The sequence below is a fragment of the Emiliania huxleyi genome, assembly GCF_000372725.1.
Source record: "Emiliania huxleyi CCMP1516 unplaced genomic scaffold EMIHUscaffold_46, whole genome shotgun sequence".
NCBI classification, from domain to species: Eukaryota; Haptophyta; order Isochrysidales; family Noelaerhabdaceae; genus Emiliania; species Emiliania huxleyi.
The window spans coordinates 219,493-236,504 of NW_005198537.1; the positions used below are offsets into that span (position 1 = coordinate 219,493).

General features: G+C 67.1%; 3 protein-coding genes across 3 annotated transcripts; 1 reads left to right on the forward strand and 2 right to left on the reverse strand.

The window, feature by feature from the left end:
* Window positions 1-837: 837 nt before the first annotated feature.
* EMIHUDRAFT_464368 (hypothetical protein) lies at window positions 838-4,582 on the reverse strand. Its single transcript, XM_005768339.1, has 8 exons — window positions 3,185-4,582; window positions 2,697-2,969; window positions 2,442-2,617; window positions 2,342-2,406; window positions 1,700-2,258; window positions 1,522-1,612; window positions 1,291-1,395; window positions 838-1,214 (listed from the first exon to the last, which is right to left on the reverse strand). Exons 1-8 carry the CDS (start codon window positions 4,535-4,537, stop codon window positions 876-878), a joined length of 2,961 nt encoding a protein of 986 aa, XP_005768396.1. The 5' UTR covers window positions 4,538-4,582; the 3' UTR covers window positions 838-875.
* A 6,610-nt stretch (window positions 4,583-11,192) lies between these two features.
* On the forward strand, window positions 11,193-12,308 carry EMIHUDRAFT_210925 (hypothetical protein; the record flags this gene model as incomplete). The annotated part of the gene is made up of 3 exons (XM_005768340.1): window positions 11,193-11,211; window positions 11,595-11,725; window positions 12,015-12,308. The coding sequence occupies 3 exons, from the start codon at window positions 11,193-11,195 to the stop codon at window positions 12,306-12,308; spliced, it is 444 nt and encodes a 147-aa protein (XP_005768397.1).
* A 2,951-nt stretch (window positions 12,309-15,259) lies between these two features.
* Window positions 15,260-16,981, reverse strand: EMIHUDRAFT_436621 (hypothetical protein). Its single transcript, XM_005768341.1, has 4 exons — window positions 16,928-16,981; window positions 16,649-16,769; window positions 16,098-16,437; window positions 15,260-15,888 (listed from the first exon to the last, which is right to left on the reverse strand). Exons 2-4 carry the CDS (start codon window positions 16,745-16,747, stop codon window positions 15,641-15,643), a joined length of 687 nt encoding a protein of 228 aa, XP_005768398.1. The 5' UTR covers window positions 16,748-16,769; window positions 16,928-16,981; the 3' UTR covers window positions 15,260-15,640.
* Between the last annotated feature and the right edge of the window lie 31 nt (window positions 16,982-17,012).

Below are 17,012 nucleotides of genomic sequence, written 5' to 3' on the forward strand. Positions count from 1 at the left end.
AGTCCCCCCTCTGCCGCGAGGAGGGGTCGTGCCGCCCCCCCCAGCAGCAGAGCGCTGCTGCTGGGGGGGGGGTCCCGACCCCCCCAGCAGCAGAGGGCATTGGACCCAGCTCTCCCGGCTCCCGCCTCTTCGCCGCCGCCGCCCCCTCCCACCTCGGCTCGTGTTTTAGCGGTACGCTCGAGGCGGCTGTGTTCACCGCGCCTTTGAGCCCAATACACCTTCGTCGTGTCGAGTGCTGGCGTTTTACTAAAGACTTGTGGACCATGTGAGTCTATCTTGTACTACCACACTAAAAGCCGTATAGTGAGCCACTCACTCGGGCGTCTCGGCTGACGATGATCGATCAGCGTTGATCTCTCTAGCCTATCGGTCCCCCGCTCGATCCTCGGATCGCTCGCTCGTCGAAATCGATCGACTGAGCTTAAGGACTTTTCTCGTTTTTCGAAACCGGCGCACTGTCAGGTCCGCCGCGACGCGTCGCCGCAATGGCGGGCAGCGACGTGGTGGAAGCCATGCGGCTCGCCCTCAAGCCATTTAATATCCAGCACCTCGCCGACGACTGGAACGCTAACCGTACTTACTTACAGCTGTCGGTACAGAGATGCCAGCACACCCCCCCCCCCAGGCCCATGAGCAGCCAGAGCGCTGCTGCTGTGGGTGGGGGTCCCGACCCCCCCAGCAGCAGAGCGCTCCTGCTGGGGGGGGGGGGGTCCCGACCCCCCCAGCAGCAGAGCGCTGCTGCTGGGGGGGGGGGTCGGCCATGACTTTAGATGTGCAGGGGGGGTACCGACCAACCGGAACCGCCGACTACCGAGCAGCGTGTGCGGCGCCGCCGCTCTGCCTCTGGCGCGTATTATACAAACAACACGCACGTCTCATGCCGTGGACATGCGCTTCGCGTTTTTGACACCCTTGTTTTTGTTGCCCGACGGGCCGCCCTTTCCGCCAAAGTTCTTCTTTTTCTTTTTCTCCTGCTCCCCGCTCTCGGGCTGGAGCTCGATCTGCGGCGCCGACTGGATCTTTGGCCCGCCCGGCACGTACCTCCCCTCGACCTGCTCGGCGACGCCGCCCTGCTGCTCAAGGTACGACTTGTAGTCGCCGTCGTACACGACGAGCTCGCCGTCCTCGATGGCGAGGATCGTGTTGGCGGTCTGCGAGATGAAGAAGCGGTCGTGCGACACCATGAGCACCGTGCCCTCGAACTGCTGCAGCGCCTGGTGGCAAAACGGACGGCACGGGTGGGCGTCGCGCGCAACCGCGACGCGGCGGCAGCGCGAGTCGCGGCGGCGCCTCCTCGAGCACCTCCTTGGCGGCGATGTCGAGGTGGTTGGTCGGCTCGTCGAGCAGCAGCAGGTTGGACGGCTCGAGGAGCATGCGGCACAGCGCGACGCGCGCCTGCGCGAGGGCGTCGCGGGCGTGTGTGACGGACATGTCGCGGACATGTCGCGGACATGTCGCGAGCAGGCTGCGGCGGAGCGCGGCGGCGGCGGTGGCGGTGGCGCGGCGGCGGGGGGCGGCCGCCTTCTCGCCGCCCGAGAGGAGGGAGAGCTTGTCTTCGACCTTCTCGCCCTTGAACATGAACTTGCCGAGCAGCGCGCGCAGCTCCTCGTACCTGCGTGTCGAGGCCGTGCCGGGCCTATGTCGGGGCCGTGTCGGGGCAGTGTGGCGGGATGGCTCTCGGGGGGACGTGCGTGCGCACGTGTGGTCCGTCGATGCGGAGGCGTCCTGTACCGTCTGCAGCACCGTCTTGTCGAGGGGGAGGGCGTTGGCCTGGTCCTGCTCGAAGTAGCGCGTCACCGCGTTGGGCGCGACCACCTCGGCGCGGCCTCTCCGCGGGGTCTCCGTCCCGAGGATGAGCCGCAGCAGCGTCGACTTGCCCGCCCCGTTCGGGCCGATGATCGCGATCCGGTCGCCGCGCTCGATGCACAGGTCGACGTCCGAGAAGAGGGTCGAGCCGCCGTAGCCGTGCTCGACGCCCTCGAGCTCGATGAGCTCCTTGGAGCAGCGCGGCGCGGGAGGGAAGCGGAAGCCGAACCTCGCGCGTGCGGTGAAGGGCTTGGGCATGTGCTTATCGCCGCCGGGCTGCAGCTCGGCGAGCGCGCGCTCCTTGGCGCGCACCGTCGCGGCGGCGGCCTCGTTGTTGCGCAGGCGCGAGACGTCCGCCTTGAGCGCCTTGATCTCCTTTTGCTGCGCCTCCCACGCCGCGGTGGCGAGCCGGACCCGCTCGCCCTTGAGCTTCAGGAAGGAGCGGTAGTTGCCTGCGGGGTAGGGTTAGGGTTAGGGTTAGGGTTGAGCTTGGGAGAAGGAGCGGTAGTTGCCAGTGGGGCGTGCCGCGCCGCACTGTGCCGCGCCGCCGTGTGCCGCGCCGCCGCCGTGGGCGCCGTGGGGCGGAGGGAGGAGCGGGGTCTGAGGGAGGAGGGGCGGAGTGGTCGCCTGGGTACGAGTGCGTGACGCCGTACTCCGTCTCGACCATCTTAGTGCAGACGCGGTCGAGGAACTCGCGGTCGTGCGAGACGAGGACGAGGGCGAGCTTGGACGTCTGCTCGCGCAGGTAGCCCTCGAGCCACTCCACCGAGTCGAGGTCCATGTGGTTGGTCGGCTCGTCGAGCAGCAGCACCTGCGGCAGCCGCGGCGCGGGTGAGCAGGCCCTCTCGCCAGAGTGTGCCGGCGAGTCGGCCGAGGAGGGGCAGCAGCACCTGCGGCTCCTGCAGCAGCGCCTTGCCGAGCCCGATCCGCATCTTCCACCCGCCCGAGAAGGCGGTCACCGGCAGCTCGGCGTCCGACGGGGAGAAGCCCATCGCACTCATCATCCTCTCGGCGCGCTTCTCGATGGCGCCCGCGTCGGACGCGTCCAGCTGCGCCTGCAGCTCCGCCATCGTGTCGAGCGCGCCCTGCATCGCGTCGGCGTCCTCGCCTGCGGCGGCGAGCGCCGCCTCCGCCTCGTCGTACCGCGCGCGGAGCGAGAGCACCTGCAGGAAGGAGAGGGGCGGTGCGCGGCAGAGGGGACGCTGGCGCGTCGGCACGGGAGGCGGAGGGGGGGAGGGCTGCTCGCAGGCGGCGGCGAGGGAGGGGGAGAGCCTCGCCGCTCGACTGGCCCCTCGACTGCGCACCTCGACTGCGCACCCCTCGACTGCGCTCCTCGACTGCGCTCCTCGACTGCGCACCTCTGGACAGGCGGGGCTACTTCTCGGCTACTTCTCTGTCCCGCTCGCGCCTCCGAAAAGACGGAGAGCATCTCGTCCCGCAGCGAGCGGTCGTCGCGGAGCTCCTCGCGGAACTCCTGCCGCAGAAAGGCAACCTTGATGTCCGCCGATGACTTGACAATCTCGCCGCCGTCGAGCTCGAGCTCCCCGGCAAGGACGCGCAGCTGCGTCGTCTTGCCGGCTCCGTTGTTTCCGACGAGGCCGACGCGCTGCCCCGTCTGCACGTCCCAGCTCGCGTCGGTCAGCACGTCCTGGTTGCGGAATCGCAGCTGGCCGCCGCTCATCTTGAGGTACGCGAACCCTGGCTCGGCGCCCTCGAACCGCTCGATGCGAGACCCCATCCCGCGCCGGCCAGAGGTGTCGGTGCCGCCGCCGCCGGCGGCGGCGGCGGCGGCGGCGGCGGCGGCCTCGTCATCCGCGGCCGGCTTGGCCTTGCCCTGCTTCTTCTTGGACAGCCGCACCGCCGGCTCCGCCGGCTCATCCGCCGCCTCCTCGACCGCCGCCGCCTCGACCGCCTCCTCCGCTGCGTCCGCCGCCTCCTCGTCGGCCGCCGCTGGCGCGGGCTCCTCCGCCACGAGCGGCGGAGGAGGAGGCGACGTGGACGGGACGGCGGGCGGCGGCGCGGCGGCGGCAGCGGCGGCGGGCGCGCCCAGCGAGAGCCCCAGCTGGTTGACCAGCTCGTCCGCTTGCGCCAGCAGCGGGCCGGCTCCGCTTATGCCCATCGCCTCGTTGCACGCGCTCAGCGCGGCCGGCACCGGCAAGGAGGCGTCCACGCCCAGCTGATCGCACACGGCCCGCACCTTGTCTGCAAGGGTCACGGCCGGCGCCGCCGCCGCGGCCGGCGCGGCGGGCTCGGGCGTGGGCGCCGCAGGCTCTGGCGGCGGAGCTGCGAGATCGCGCTTCTTCAGCTTCTTCTTGCCCATGGCGGGCGCGACAGGGGCGAGCGGGTCGTCCGCCGCGCCTGTTGCCGCCGCCGCCTCCATCGCCTCGAGCGCCTCGAGCGCCGCCAGCGCCGCTGGCGCGAGCCCACCCTTCTTTGCCTTTTTGGGCTTCTTTGCAGCCTTGCCGGCGGGCGCCACGGGAGACAGCCCGTCGTCCGCCGCCTCCGCGCCACCGCCCGCCGCCTCGCCCGCCTCCCACGCATCGAGCGCCTCGAGTGCGCCGGCCGGGGCACCCTTGCCCTTCTTCTTCTTCTTTGCCATCATGACCACGGGCAGGAGCGGCGGCGGCCGCGCGCGCAGTGCCGGGCCGTGCCGCGCCGGCGCGCCGAGACCGCGTGCATCCTGCAGCAGCAACGCGAGCGAAAGGCAGATTTTCAGCGGCGAGAGCTTCATGGCGTCAATGCGACGGGCGCAGCGCTGGACTCGGCGCAGCGCTGGCCTGGAGCTCGTGGTTGGAGGCACAGCGGCGACAAGAATTTTCCAGGCCGAGAATTTGCGGCGCGCCTGCTCGTGGACCCTGTCCTCCACTGCGGGACGCGGAAACGAAAGGTGTGTAGACCCCAGTTCCAGCGGACGCAGCGAGCGTCGGGACTCCGTCCCAGCAGACGAAGTCTTCCTCGTGGGCTCCACGGCCCGGATCGCGAGCTCGATCGATACGCGACGCGCTCGGCCTCCGCTGGCGGCTGCCGCAAGAGCGGCTGGCTCACGGCAGCGTCTCGCCGGTTGCCGGATAGGAGAGTACAGAACGTCTGGAGTGTAACTGTGTACGTGAGATCGGTTTTGATAACAAGCACGGTCGATCCGTCAAAGCGATACACTCGTTCCTATCTCGCTGGAGGGCTGGCACGGAGCTCTGTTGCCGACAAACAGGAAGAGCCGAGCGGCAAGAAGGGCTCGATGGGAACCGTCAGAAGAGCTTCAGGTGTAACCTGAAGTCCGTCGTGACGCTCTTGTTCCCCCCAGGTTTGACCGCGCAGCTTCCAAAACTCGACGATATCTCCGGAAAGACTGCGAACGTCCCGCAGAGCGGCAGCATGAGAGGCGCAGAGAGGCTGCGAGTGCTCGACGAGTCTTGCGAGCTGCGCGTTCAAACCTGGGGGGAACCGACCGCATCAGGGTGGACTTCCGAAACCTCCGTGAGCACGTTTGACGGTTCTCGCTCCCCATCGAGCCCTTCTTGCCGCTCGGCTCTTCCTGTTTGTCGGCAACAGAGCTCCGTGCCAGCCCTCCAGCGAGATAGGAACGAGTGTATCGCTTTGACGGATCGACCGTGCTTGTTATCAAAACCGATCTCACGTACACAGTTACACTCCAGACGTTCTGTACTCTCCTATCCGGCAACCGGCGAGACGCTGCCGTGAGCCAGCCGCTCTTGCGGCAGCCGCCAGCGGAGGCCGAGCGCGTCGCGTGAGTTGAAATCGATGTGGCGAGTCGACCGCCAGTCCGTACGATGGCACTGCGACCGCGGCGGCTGCTGGCGAGGGCAGCAGCGGTGCGCGCGAGGCGGCAACGTAATCGGGTCCGAAGTCCGGACCCGATTTGGGGTCCACACACCTTTTCGCCGAGTGGCCTCCCCTATCCCTCGTTTGGGTTGTCTGCCGGCTTTCTTTCTTTTCAACCCAAGCGCCAAGGCGCAAGGCGCAAGGGAGGACGACGGGAGAACGTAACACTCTGCCGCCCCAAATGTAATGTGAATGTAAATGTGAATGCAAATGTGAATGGAAATGTAACATGACAAATGGCAAAATTTACAATCAACAATATAACCCATATGCAACCAAAGGGAAAACAGGGCGCGTGCACGCTATACAACGTCAACGATGCCTGCAGTTGTCATGTCACATGCGCGCGTCGTTCACTACTCGCTAGGTTCACATGGCTGATGTAGTATATTGCGGGAGCCACCGCGCAGGCGCGCAGGTGCCGCAAGGCGCGTGGCGCGTTGCGCCAGAGCCACACCACGGTGGGCTAGACCGCCCGGATCATCGCCCCTGGCGGCACGAGCTCGACCACCTCGGCGGGCGCGCCCGATTCAGCGGCCGCTCCAAACCCGGCAGCCTCGAGCCACCGCGCGCCCTCGACTCGTAGGAGGGGCGGGAGCACCGGGGAGATGGCCCAGCGCTGGCCGAGGGCGCGCGCCTCGCGGAGCGCGCGCGCGATGAGCATGGCCGACCACTCGGCGCGCTGCTCCGGCGTCACGTCCCGCTGCAGAGAGAGCTGCTCGAGCCACGCGACGCCTGCGGGCCGGGGTCGCGGGCGTGCGGCGCGTGCCCTGGAGGGCGGGGTGGGCTGGGCCGCGCAGCACCTCGAGCGGCGCCGTCGGGCACGAGGAGGCACGCCCCGCCGAGGTCGCCGTTGAGCCGGCCGCCCGCCTACAGGAGGGATGCGAGAAGCTTCAGGGAAGGGCCCCGGAGAGGTCGCCATGAGCCGGCCGCCGGCCGCCTGGCTCCTCGCTCGCGCGTCGGCCGCCTCTTCGGCCGAGTACGGGAGGATGACGTGCCTGGGTGGGGCGGCGAGAGAGGGTGGCACGGTGGAGGAACGCACGCAAAGAGCGACCGCATGACGGGGAGTGTGAGTCTGCAGCATGACGGGGAGTGTGAGTCTGCAGCATGACGGGGAGTGTGAGTCTGCAGCATGACGGGGAGTGTGAGTCTGCAGCATGACGGGGAGTGTAAGTCTGCAGCATGACGGGGAGTGTAAGTCTGCAGCATGACGGGGAGTGTAAGTCTGCAGCGTGACGGGGAGTGTAAGTCTGCAGCATGACGGGGAGTGTGAGTCTGCAGCATGACGGGGAGTGTGAGTCTGCAGCGTCTGCGGCGGCGCATCTACCCTCGACGCGCAGCCCCTTGTCGTCGTTGGCAAAGCTCGTGGCGCTGCCGTGGCAGCGCTGGCGCAGCAGCGCGACGGCCTGGGAGAGGGAGAGGGCGAGGTGTCGAGCGCGTCGCGAGTGGGAAGCGTCGAGTGTTGAGCGCGAGCCTGGTAGAGGGACAGCGCCTCCGCCGCGCCCTGCGCCTCGATGTCCGACCACGAGAGGCAGAGGATTACGCCGCCGGAGCCCTGCGAGGCGACGCCCACCGCGCCAGCCACGCTCAGCGGACGGAACTGCGCTGCAGGCCGACCCGCGCTGCCCTCGCCGGCGCCCTCGGCGGTCACGTTGGAGCGGAGGGCGCGCAGCGCTGCGCCGAGGGCGGCTCGCCTGGCCCGCACCTGCAGGAGGGCCCGGAGAAGGTTCCGAGGGGGGGCGGGGCTGAGGGACGGGCGGCTCTCCCGGCCCCGCCACCTGCGGCTCGACGATCTCGTGGAGGTCGCGAGCGTGCGGGCGGGCGGGCAGCTGCGCCAGCCGCTCGTACTCGGACGCGCCTCCCAGCGCTAGCATCACCTGCCGTGGCCCGGGGCAGGGTGAGAGGGGGGAGGTGGGGAGGCAGGGAGGAGGGGTGAGAGAGGGGAGGTGGGGAGGCAGAGAGGACCTGCCACGGCTCGGGGTGGGCGCGATAGAGCATCGCCTTTCCGAGCATCTCCGTCACGACGGGCAGCTCGCCGCCCAGCACGTTTGGCCGCGCGGCCGAGGCGGGCTCCTCGCCGCCCTCGGGCGGCGTGCTCGCTTGCGGTGTGACGTAGTGCCGCTCGGCGAAGTGCGAGACCGCGTCCCTTCTTCCGGCCGCGGAGAATCGGTGCACCTCGCGCGTGACGTGGTGCGGCTCGAAGGCGAACACCGTCTCAAAGCGCGCGCGCTCGAACTTGAGCAGCCCGACGGCCGGAGAGTTGAGGCACACGGAGGCCTGGGTCGAGGCACGCAGCCACGCGCAGGCGTTGCGGTGCGCGGGGCTGTCGCGGTCGTAGTCGGAGCAGCCGGCGACCATGACACCCGCCGCACGCTCGACGGGCTCGCAGTACTCCAGAATGCCCAGCCGAAGCCGCCGCCTGTCGGCCACGGGCCAGTCCGCGCTGACCGTCTCCTCCGCCGCCGCAAGGGTCTTGAGGTTCGGGAGCATCAGCACGAGAGGGCCGCTGAGGACGGTGAGAGCGCGCATGCAGCGTAGCGCAAGGTGTACGAAGGCATCGTCGTTCTCTTGCACAATCTCCGCCTCCACAGTCATCTCTCGCTGTCCAGACACGACGGCAGACATCACCGCCGCCCGTGCTGCCTCAGCCATCTCCTCGACGCTGCTCGGCACGCTGCAGCCGAGGACGCGGCAGCGTGGGCGGTCGCGGAGCGCGGCGACATGAAAGCGTGGATGCCGTATCGCATCGGAGGCGGCGAGGAGTGTGACGGTAATCAGGAACATTCGCATAAGCGTGTTTAGCTGCTTTGGCGCAAGCCGAAGCTGGACTGCTTGGCGCGAACGCCGACAGACTTGGGCAGGGGAAAGAATTCACTGGTCAGCTCCAAGTGCTCCAAGCAACTCCCTCGTCCTCACTGGAAGGGAATCTTAGGTGGTCCGGTTCATGATGGCCCCGCCGTGCCAACCAGTTTAAATTCCTCGTGGACGAGCTGGTCTTGGCCCGGCATGACAGGCTGCATCCCCTGGACAACAGGCCCGCGATTTGTTGCGAGATCGCTCATAAGTATGCAAGCCACACCAAGGTCTCTATAAGGGTTGTTGAAGGCGATCACACGCCACACCCCTGAACGAGAGGCCGAGCCGGCAAGGTTTTTTATGGTTCCTTCCTACAAGTGATCGCGTTCGACGTTAAGGCGATCACACGCCACACCCCTGAACGAGAGGCCGAGCCGGCAAGGTTTTTTATGGTTTCCTACAAGTGATCGTTCGACGTTCGTGCAAGAGAGGCCAACTTTGCCAAAACGACGCGCACCCAAAAAAATACCTATCACCACCCACTGGCACTGCCACTCCCCAGCAGCGCGCCAAACACGCGGCCAATCTCCTCCTCGGACTGCCGCGTCATAAATACGTGGGAATCGCTCAGTCTGTGCATGGCGGCGCCGGTCCGCTGGAGGGCCTCGTGCTGCGACGGCGGGCAAAAGCCGTCATCGCTCGCGTGAAAGATGTGGACGAGCGGAGGGGCGGCTGCCGCCGCCGCGGCGCCCTGGGATGCGAAGCCAGCGGCGAGCTTGATGCACGCCGCCTCCGCGCCCGCCGCCTCGTCCGCCTCGTCCGCCTCGTCGTGACAACAGCGCGCGCCCCCGCCCCCGCCGCGTGCAGAGAAGAAGGGCGCCGGCAGCGCAAGCCGTGCTGCCGAGGCCTGCGCACGGGCCGCCTCGGGTGAGCGTGCGCAGTGGCGCTGGGTGTCGGGCGTCGGGCGCGCAGGAGCCGCTCGCCATGGCTTCGAGCGTCGGCGCCAGCAGCAGCGTCGGGCCACGCCACCGCCGCTCACTCAGCAGCCAGCAGGCGACGCCGCCGCCCCACGAGAAGCCAACCACGAGATCCACGGTGCCGCCCTTGAGGCAGAGCTCTGCCGCCGCCACCGAGCGACGGATGGCGCCGCGCACGAGCAGCGCCACAAGCCTCGGCGCCAGGCACAGCACGGCGGCGCCGGTCACGAGCGCAGCGGCAGCGCCGCACCCGGCCGCGGAGACCGCCCACGGAAGGCAAGCGGCTCCGGCGAGCAGCGCAGCCTCCCACGTGAAGCACCAGCGCGCGCCCTGCGGCGGCATGTGCAGCGGCGGCTCGACAAAGGTGCACTCCCCAGACCAGCGCCGCCGCAGGTAGTCGAGAGGTCCGCCCGACCAGCCGCCGAGCACAAGCACTCGGGGCTTGCACATATCTGTCTCGCCCTGGGGGCGCGGTAGAGCGATTCCGGTCTACCGCCACCGCTCACACCTCGCTGCGCCTTTACCGCTACCGCCAGAGGCCGCCCGCTGTTTACCGCTACCGCTAGACCCCACTCAGTTATGGGTGCAGGATTCGACACTTCAGCTTGGTGGAGGCCGAGCAAGCCTGCTCTAGCCTCACGCGTTCGCCCCTGTTGTCTGTTGTTTGTTGTGCCCTTGTTTGTTCTCTTGGCACCTGGGAGTGCTGGGGGGGGCGACAGGGAGAATGTGGCCCTGAGTTATGTGTACGCCAACTCAGGGTGTGTGGCAGCCAGCTGGCTGTGTGTCTTGTGAGCCTGTTTGTGTCTGTGTGTCGCTCGTGCGTGTCGTCATCATCTGTCCCGCGTCCACCCATACCGCGTTGGTGTCCAGTCCGAGCCTGACTGTTCTTCATCTTTCTACATACATACAGCTTGGTATAGTATCATCGTATCCCAGATCATACCCCAGGGCTATACCCTGATACCCTCTTGAGAGGACCCGCATTGGGCCCCTAGAGGATAGGCTGATACCCTGGTGGCGGTTACCCTTCACACCGGACACGACCCCCCTCTTCACACCTCTTCGCGCGGGTGATATGCACACATGCGGGCGCTGCCAGGAAATCGTTCTCGAAGTCAACATGGCACCGGCAACATCCGGTGAATTCCGAAACAGCTGGCTTTGCCGAAACGAGGAGGCGTGCATTGCGCGCGCAACAGAGCTGGTGGGCGTGGCGCGCGGGTACGGCGGAAGCGCAAAGAGTTTGAATGATACCGGGGCGGACCGTGCGGGAGGGCTCGGTCCTCGGTGCGAGGTGTGAATTGTCGCTTCGCTGCGCGGCCGCCGATGATACCTTGATACCCAGCCGAGATAAGACATAAGTCCCCACAGAGGCCAGAGCATACCTTGATACCCCCTCGAGAAGGATACGATGATACTATACCAAGCTGAAGTGTCGAATCCAGCCGGCCTAGTCGACTTTCACGTTTGCGAGGGAAATAGAATTTCACGGAAATAGAATTTAAACAAATAGAATTTTACAACCACCTCCCTCGCACAACACTGGGCACGGGAAACAGAATATTCCTGGGGGCCCGATCTGTCGGGAGCGAGGGAGAGAGCAGCACGCGGGAAGAGGAAGGGAGGGTCCCTCCGGGATAGAATTTTTCTTTTTTTCTTTCGGAGAAGGTTTCATTTTTTGTGTATGTAGCTCTTACCTACATTCCTGAAGAAGATTTCTTGTTGGTTTTCAAAAATCTTCTTACATTCCTGACTCTGCTGACAGGGTTTGCGATGAGGAGCGACCCGAAGGGTTTCTCAGAGGTTAGTGCACCACCGCCGAAGCGCAAGAACTCTACGACGGATCGGGCTCATACTAGCACCCCTGCCACCTCGCCCGAGCCGATGTTCTGGCTCAGAGAGAGATTTCTTCTTCTCTCTGGCTCAGCGAGGTTGCTGCGGAGCACTCGCGGACCGACCTTCTGGCCCAGCGAGGCCGCTGCGGGGGCACCCGGCGGCTCGGGTCACTTCTCAGCGCAAACTCAGAAACAAGCTGCCGAGCCCAAATCACTGTGAGAGTCGTGATTTCTTGTTGGTCTTTAAAAATCTCTCTCTCTCAAACTCAGTCGAGCAGGAGGTAAGGTGTGTGTGTGCGTGGAAGGGGACGATTTTGTCTTTTTTTCTTTCGGAGACAAGGAACGTTGTTGTTTCATTTTGGATCAATTACGGGCGACGCCGAAAACATCAACAAGCAGGCGCGCCCTGTGCGCACCAACTGGATCAAGAACAAGCAAGCGGCAAACGGCCTCTCTTTTGGGCTCGAGCAGGTTTGCCTCTCGCACCCCGTCTGTTTCCTTGTTTTCCTTTCCTTTTCTCCCGCCTTCCAGCTTCCTAAGGTCTTGGCTTTTTATTTAGCAGACAAGTGCAGAAACATGCACATGCACATGACAACATGACATGACATGGACATGGACATGGACATGGACATGGACATGGACAACATGCACATGCACATGCACATGTTGCGAGGAGCCCTTTCCGTGCTGAGCCCTTTGCACCGCTGGCACCCACGCTGTTCACCGCCACCGTGCGGCGTGCCCAGCCCTTGTCGGCCAGGCTCTTGCGCCGTCACCGACCGACGGCTCGCACGGCCGTGCGGTGAGCAAAAATTTTGGGTCGCTGCGCGCCTGCCGGATGCTCTGCGACGTCTGGACGCTCGCCAGAAACGCCAGGAAGCTTGCCTTCCACCCCTGTGCCCGAGGGCGAACGGCAGTGGTCGGCAGCCTCTGCGACGCTCCGATCGGCTCCTCGACCTCATCGCCTGCGACGAGCCAGCATGGCTCGTCGCTCGACGGCAGCCTGCCCAGTGCGCTCTTGGCATTCTGTACAGCCTCGCCAAGCTCTCTGTGACGGCCTGCAGGGCCGGCGCGGACCGCCTTGGGCGCGATGGCCCTCCTCAGTGCCCACCTCTTCGATGCCTGTCGGCTCTCCAATCTCGTCGCCGGCGGGAGGCCCGCATGGCGCGCTGCTCGATGGCAGCCTGCTCAGTACGCCTTGGACAGTGACTTCTGCCTCGCTGCTCTTACTGCAGCCGCCTCCGGGACCGGCGCCGGCCGCCACGCCTCGCCAGTGCTGTCTACGCCTGCGACACGCGTGTCGGCTCGCCGCCCGCGTCGCCCGCGGCGGGCCCGCATGGCGCGCCGCTCGTCGGGAGCGTGCCCAGCAGGCTGTGCAGGGCAGCCTGCCTCACTCAGGGCGCCGCCGCCGCTGCGCGGGGCCGCCACCGGCGCTGCTGCCGTGAACACTGCCGCCGTGTACGTCACCATCGCCTCTCTTCGTCGCCGATCTCGCCGACGCCGCTCGCCGCTCGCCGCTCGCCGCCGCCCTGCCCTGCCCTGCCCAGCCCTCGCACAAACAAACCAACACACACACCCACAACACACACACACATTCACACACACACACAACACACCCTGCCCTCACTCGAGCGCCCCGCGCCCTCCCGCCCCACGCCCTGCGCCTCACGCCTCGCGTCCCACGCACGCCCCGCGCCCCGCGCCCCCACGCCCCTCACCCTGCGCCTCACGCCTCCCTCCCCACCCTCTCAGGCATTTCTCCTCCCTGCTGCTCGCCGACTCCTCCTCCCCCCGCATGACCGACGACTACCCGACCTTCGGCGACTCCTCCCTCTTCGGCGCCAACGTCTACTACCCGTTCGGCCCGGTGAGGGGCGGGAGCGCAGCCATTCCAACGGCTGGGAAAATTTCTGAACGGCCGTGCATGCGTCTGCATGCCGGCTTACTAAGAATGTCCCTCGCTCCTGCTCCTCTCTCGGAAGACGCGCGCCGGCCTGGGGGACTCGCTTGCGATCCCGTTCCAGCCAGAGGCCGCATGAGGCGTGTGGGACGGTGCACGCTGGGGCTCGGCCCCAAGTGCGCTGGCCTCGCGTCTCGAGGGGAGGGCGGCTCGTAACTGAGGTCCGCCTGCGGAGACAGTCGTCCTCCCCTTCTCGGCGGGGCAACTAGGTCATTGAGGCCCCCCCCGGGGAAGAGACCGAACGGCCGGCCGACACTCTCGGCCATTCCAACGGCCAGGCCGCTCGCTTAAGGCTGATTGGCTAGACGAGCGGCCTACCTCCATGGGGCTGTTGGCACGGGGGGAGGTGTCAATCACGCTCCCGGGACGCCGGAGAGATCTCGGGTTGGTCTCCCCCGCCTTCAGCCCTGACCCGACGGGGACGCCACCACCCTCGCCCAGGGATCTACAATGCTGTCTTAAGGTCCGACCTGTGGGCTCTGCCTGCGCTCGGCACCGGGCACCGCCTCGGTATACAAAATGCGCCTGCGGGCGGACCCTCACAGATCACAGATCACACCCTCTCTTTTCCTCCCGGGAAAACTCCGTGGAAATCGTCAAATTTTGGGCGCTGAGCCGAGTCTGAGGCTGGTTTGGGCCCAAAATCAGCCAAATTTTAGGCCAAATCGGAGAGAGATTTTTAGAAGCCAACAAGAAATGACAAATGGGTGAGTTCTTCTCTCAAATCGGCAAAATATTTCTCGCAGCGTTCCTGGGCTGATTTTGGGCTTCTCTTTCTCATGCGAGAGAGAGGGTTGTGTTCTTGGCTTCCGCTTTGTGTAAAAATCAATTCGGGGGCACGGGAGCGGCTTATGCGCTTTCTCTCTGTTTTCACAGTGGGGACGAGTCATGGCCTACATCATCCTCACCTACGCAGCGTTCCTGGCGGTGGCCGGCGCTGCCGCGCCTTCCCCGGGCGGACTGACACGGCTCCGCGGCGGCTCGGCGTCGCCGGCTCTTCTCTCGCCCGAGCGGCGCCGGCTCATCGATGACGTGCTGCGCGAGACCGAGCGGAGTGCGGCGACGCTCCGACAGCGGCTCCGTCCGCTCGGCGGACCAACGCCCGCAGACGCCGCAGCAGCGGGGGCAGCCCTCGGGTTTTGCTTCGGTAAGGTCCTCATCGGCGACCCCAAGCTGCTGGCGCTGGTTGGCGCGGCGTCTTTTGCGTACGCGCAGCGCCACCCTGGCAGCACATGCCGACTGCTCGGAGCCGAGTGGGGCAGCCGGCTGAAGGCGGTGTCGGGCCGGTCCGCCCAGGTGGTGTGGGACGTTCGTGGCAGCCTCGGAAACATGCGCTGAACGCAAGCGGGCGTGTGCTGGGGCGTGGAGCGACGAGCGAGCGGCCTCCTCGAGCTGCCTGGAGAGGTGCTCGAGCTCGCGGCTGCTCGGCTCCATGGCCGACTCTCTGCTAATGAAACCCCGCCCGCGCAGAACGAGACTCCGGCGCAGAACGAGACTCCATCTTCTCGCCCGCCAGCAAGCCACGCAACCCTCCCGGCCGCGCCGCTTCTTCACACCGAGGGCGTTCACACCGTAAGCTGAAGGCCACCCTTGCTTGCAGCAACAAGCATCGGCAGGTCGGGCGCTCCATCGCACTCGGCGCGCGCCCGCCCGCCGCGCCGCCCCATCGCACCCCACCCCCCCGCCGCCGCGCGATCCCGCCGCCGCCGCCAAACCCCTCGGCCGCCGCCGCCGCGCGCCGCCGCCGCTCTGCGCGGGCCGCCGAGCGCCGACGCGGCGGCAGGGTCAGAGCGGCACTCACACGGTACACGCTCGGCAGTCTTTGAGTCTTACTTTGTGGGTGGACGTCCCCGCGCGTGCGCGCGGGGAGGCTGAGCAGGCGGGGCCGGGGGTGAGAGCGGCGGGGTGGTGAGGCCGAGGGACCGCGAGGGTCGGAGGGACGTGTGCAGAGTGTCTGAGTCTCTGAGACTGAGTACTGAGAGAGGTGAGCGGAGCGGCGTGAGCGCGCGGTGTCGTGTGAGCCGTGCGCCCTTTTGCATCTTGGGACCGTGTAAACGGACAAAACTTAACCGCGGAGACAAATGAGAGTTGATAGTAGCAACGTTAAAGAGCTCTACTACTACCCTGGGGCCTGGTGCACAATGACAACTCCGTGAGTGTGTCTCCCGACGTGATGCGTGACAGTCTCCGTGTCCCACGTGCCCATGCTACTGAGGGCGGGCGCAAAGCGCGGAGTAAGCAGGGGAGGGGCGCGCGCGTGCGAGGCCTCCCCCAGGGGACGGAGAGTGCGAGGAGTGCAGCCTCCACTGCGCCGCGCGCTGCCGCCCGCCGCCGCCGCCGCCGCAGTTTGGTGTCTGCAGGTAAGGACACCACCATGCGTGGAATCATACATCACCTCATGCCCACCCAGCGACCGTCCGAGGCCGTCACGCTGGGTCGGGCTTCGGTTTGAGTTTTTGGTCCATCAGGACAATGAGCACGCTCATGTTGTCGCGCGAGCCCAGATGCAAGCAATGATCGATGAGCTCCTCGCAGACGGCCCCCAAATCCCACGGCCTCTTCTCCGCCGGCGGCGTGGCCGTCTCGCGCTGCTGCTGCTCGGCCTGAGCGCTGGCCGCGGACGCGCTCGAGCTCCGCTCCGCAGGCCGCCCGTCGACAAGAAGGCTGCGCACCTGGCAGCAGGGCGGCGCCGGCACGGATCGGGGCGCGCCCGCTGAGGGGGGGGGGGGGGGGGGAATCCCTCTTTTGTCTGCGGGGGCGGTGTGGCCGCGGGCCGCGGCGTTGCAGCCAGAGGAGGGTTGGTGGGCGCCAACCGGCAGCCGGTGGAGAGTGTCAGGGAGGACGCATTCCCGCGAGGGGCAGGGGCCGGGCCGGGCAAAGCCGCGCCCGTGTTCGCGCAGACGATGTGCTTTGGCGAGATGAGCGTCATGACCGATGTGGATCCGGACTGGTCCTGGCCCGACTCGACCTCTGGCTGCTGCAGGAGCTCCGCGTCGATCGACATCAGCGCGGTCTCGAACGCCTTGGTCGCCGTCGTGGCGAAGTCGGCGTCGGAGCCTCGCAGCGTGCCGGCGCGAGAGAGGTGCTCCGGGAACTTGCGCGCAACGTAGTGCGCGACAAAGTCGCCGCCGTGCCCGTCGTAGACGCCGAATAATGAGACGTCTGGCGCGTCGGGCAGGCCCAGTTTGTGGAGGTGGTCGTCCTCCATCTGCGCCCTCCAGCCCTGCAGGCCGGGGGAGAGGGAGAGGGCGTCGGCCTCGCGCTGGGAATCCGTCGGCGGGCCGGCCGCGGACGCGCGGAGCCGACCGGCGGCGCCGGCGGGGCGGGAGCGCAGCTCTCTCGCGTGGCTCCGCCGCTCCTCGGGCATCAGCCGCTGCGGCGCGCCGCGCGCGCGCCGCAGCATCCTCTCTGCCCGCGGCCGCCGGCTCGCGCGCCTGCATCGCAGAGACTCCGTACGAGAGGCCAGCTCCCTGCAGATCCTCGCCGACGTCGGTCTCCTTATCCGTGATGGGCGTGTCGAGGAAATTCCCCATCTCGGCCGCCCGAACCCTCACCCTACTGTCTGCGTGCGTCACCATCAGAACGTCGGCGGCCCGCGCAGAGCGGCGGCGGCGCGCGGCGGCGGCGGCCGAGGGGTTTGGCGGCGGCGGCGGGATCGCGCGGCGGCGGGGGGGGTGGGGTGCGATGGGGCGGCGCGGCGGGCGGGCGCGCGCCGAGTGCGATGGAGCGCCCGACCTGCCGATGCTGCAGGGTCAGGGTGGCCTTAGCTTACGGTGTGAACGCCCTCGGTGTGAAGAA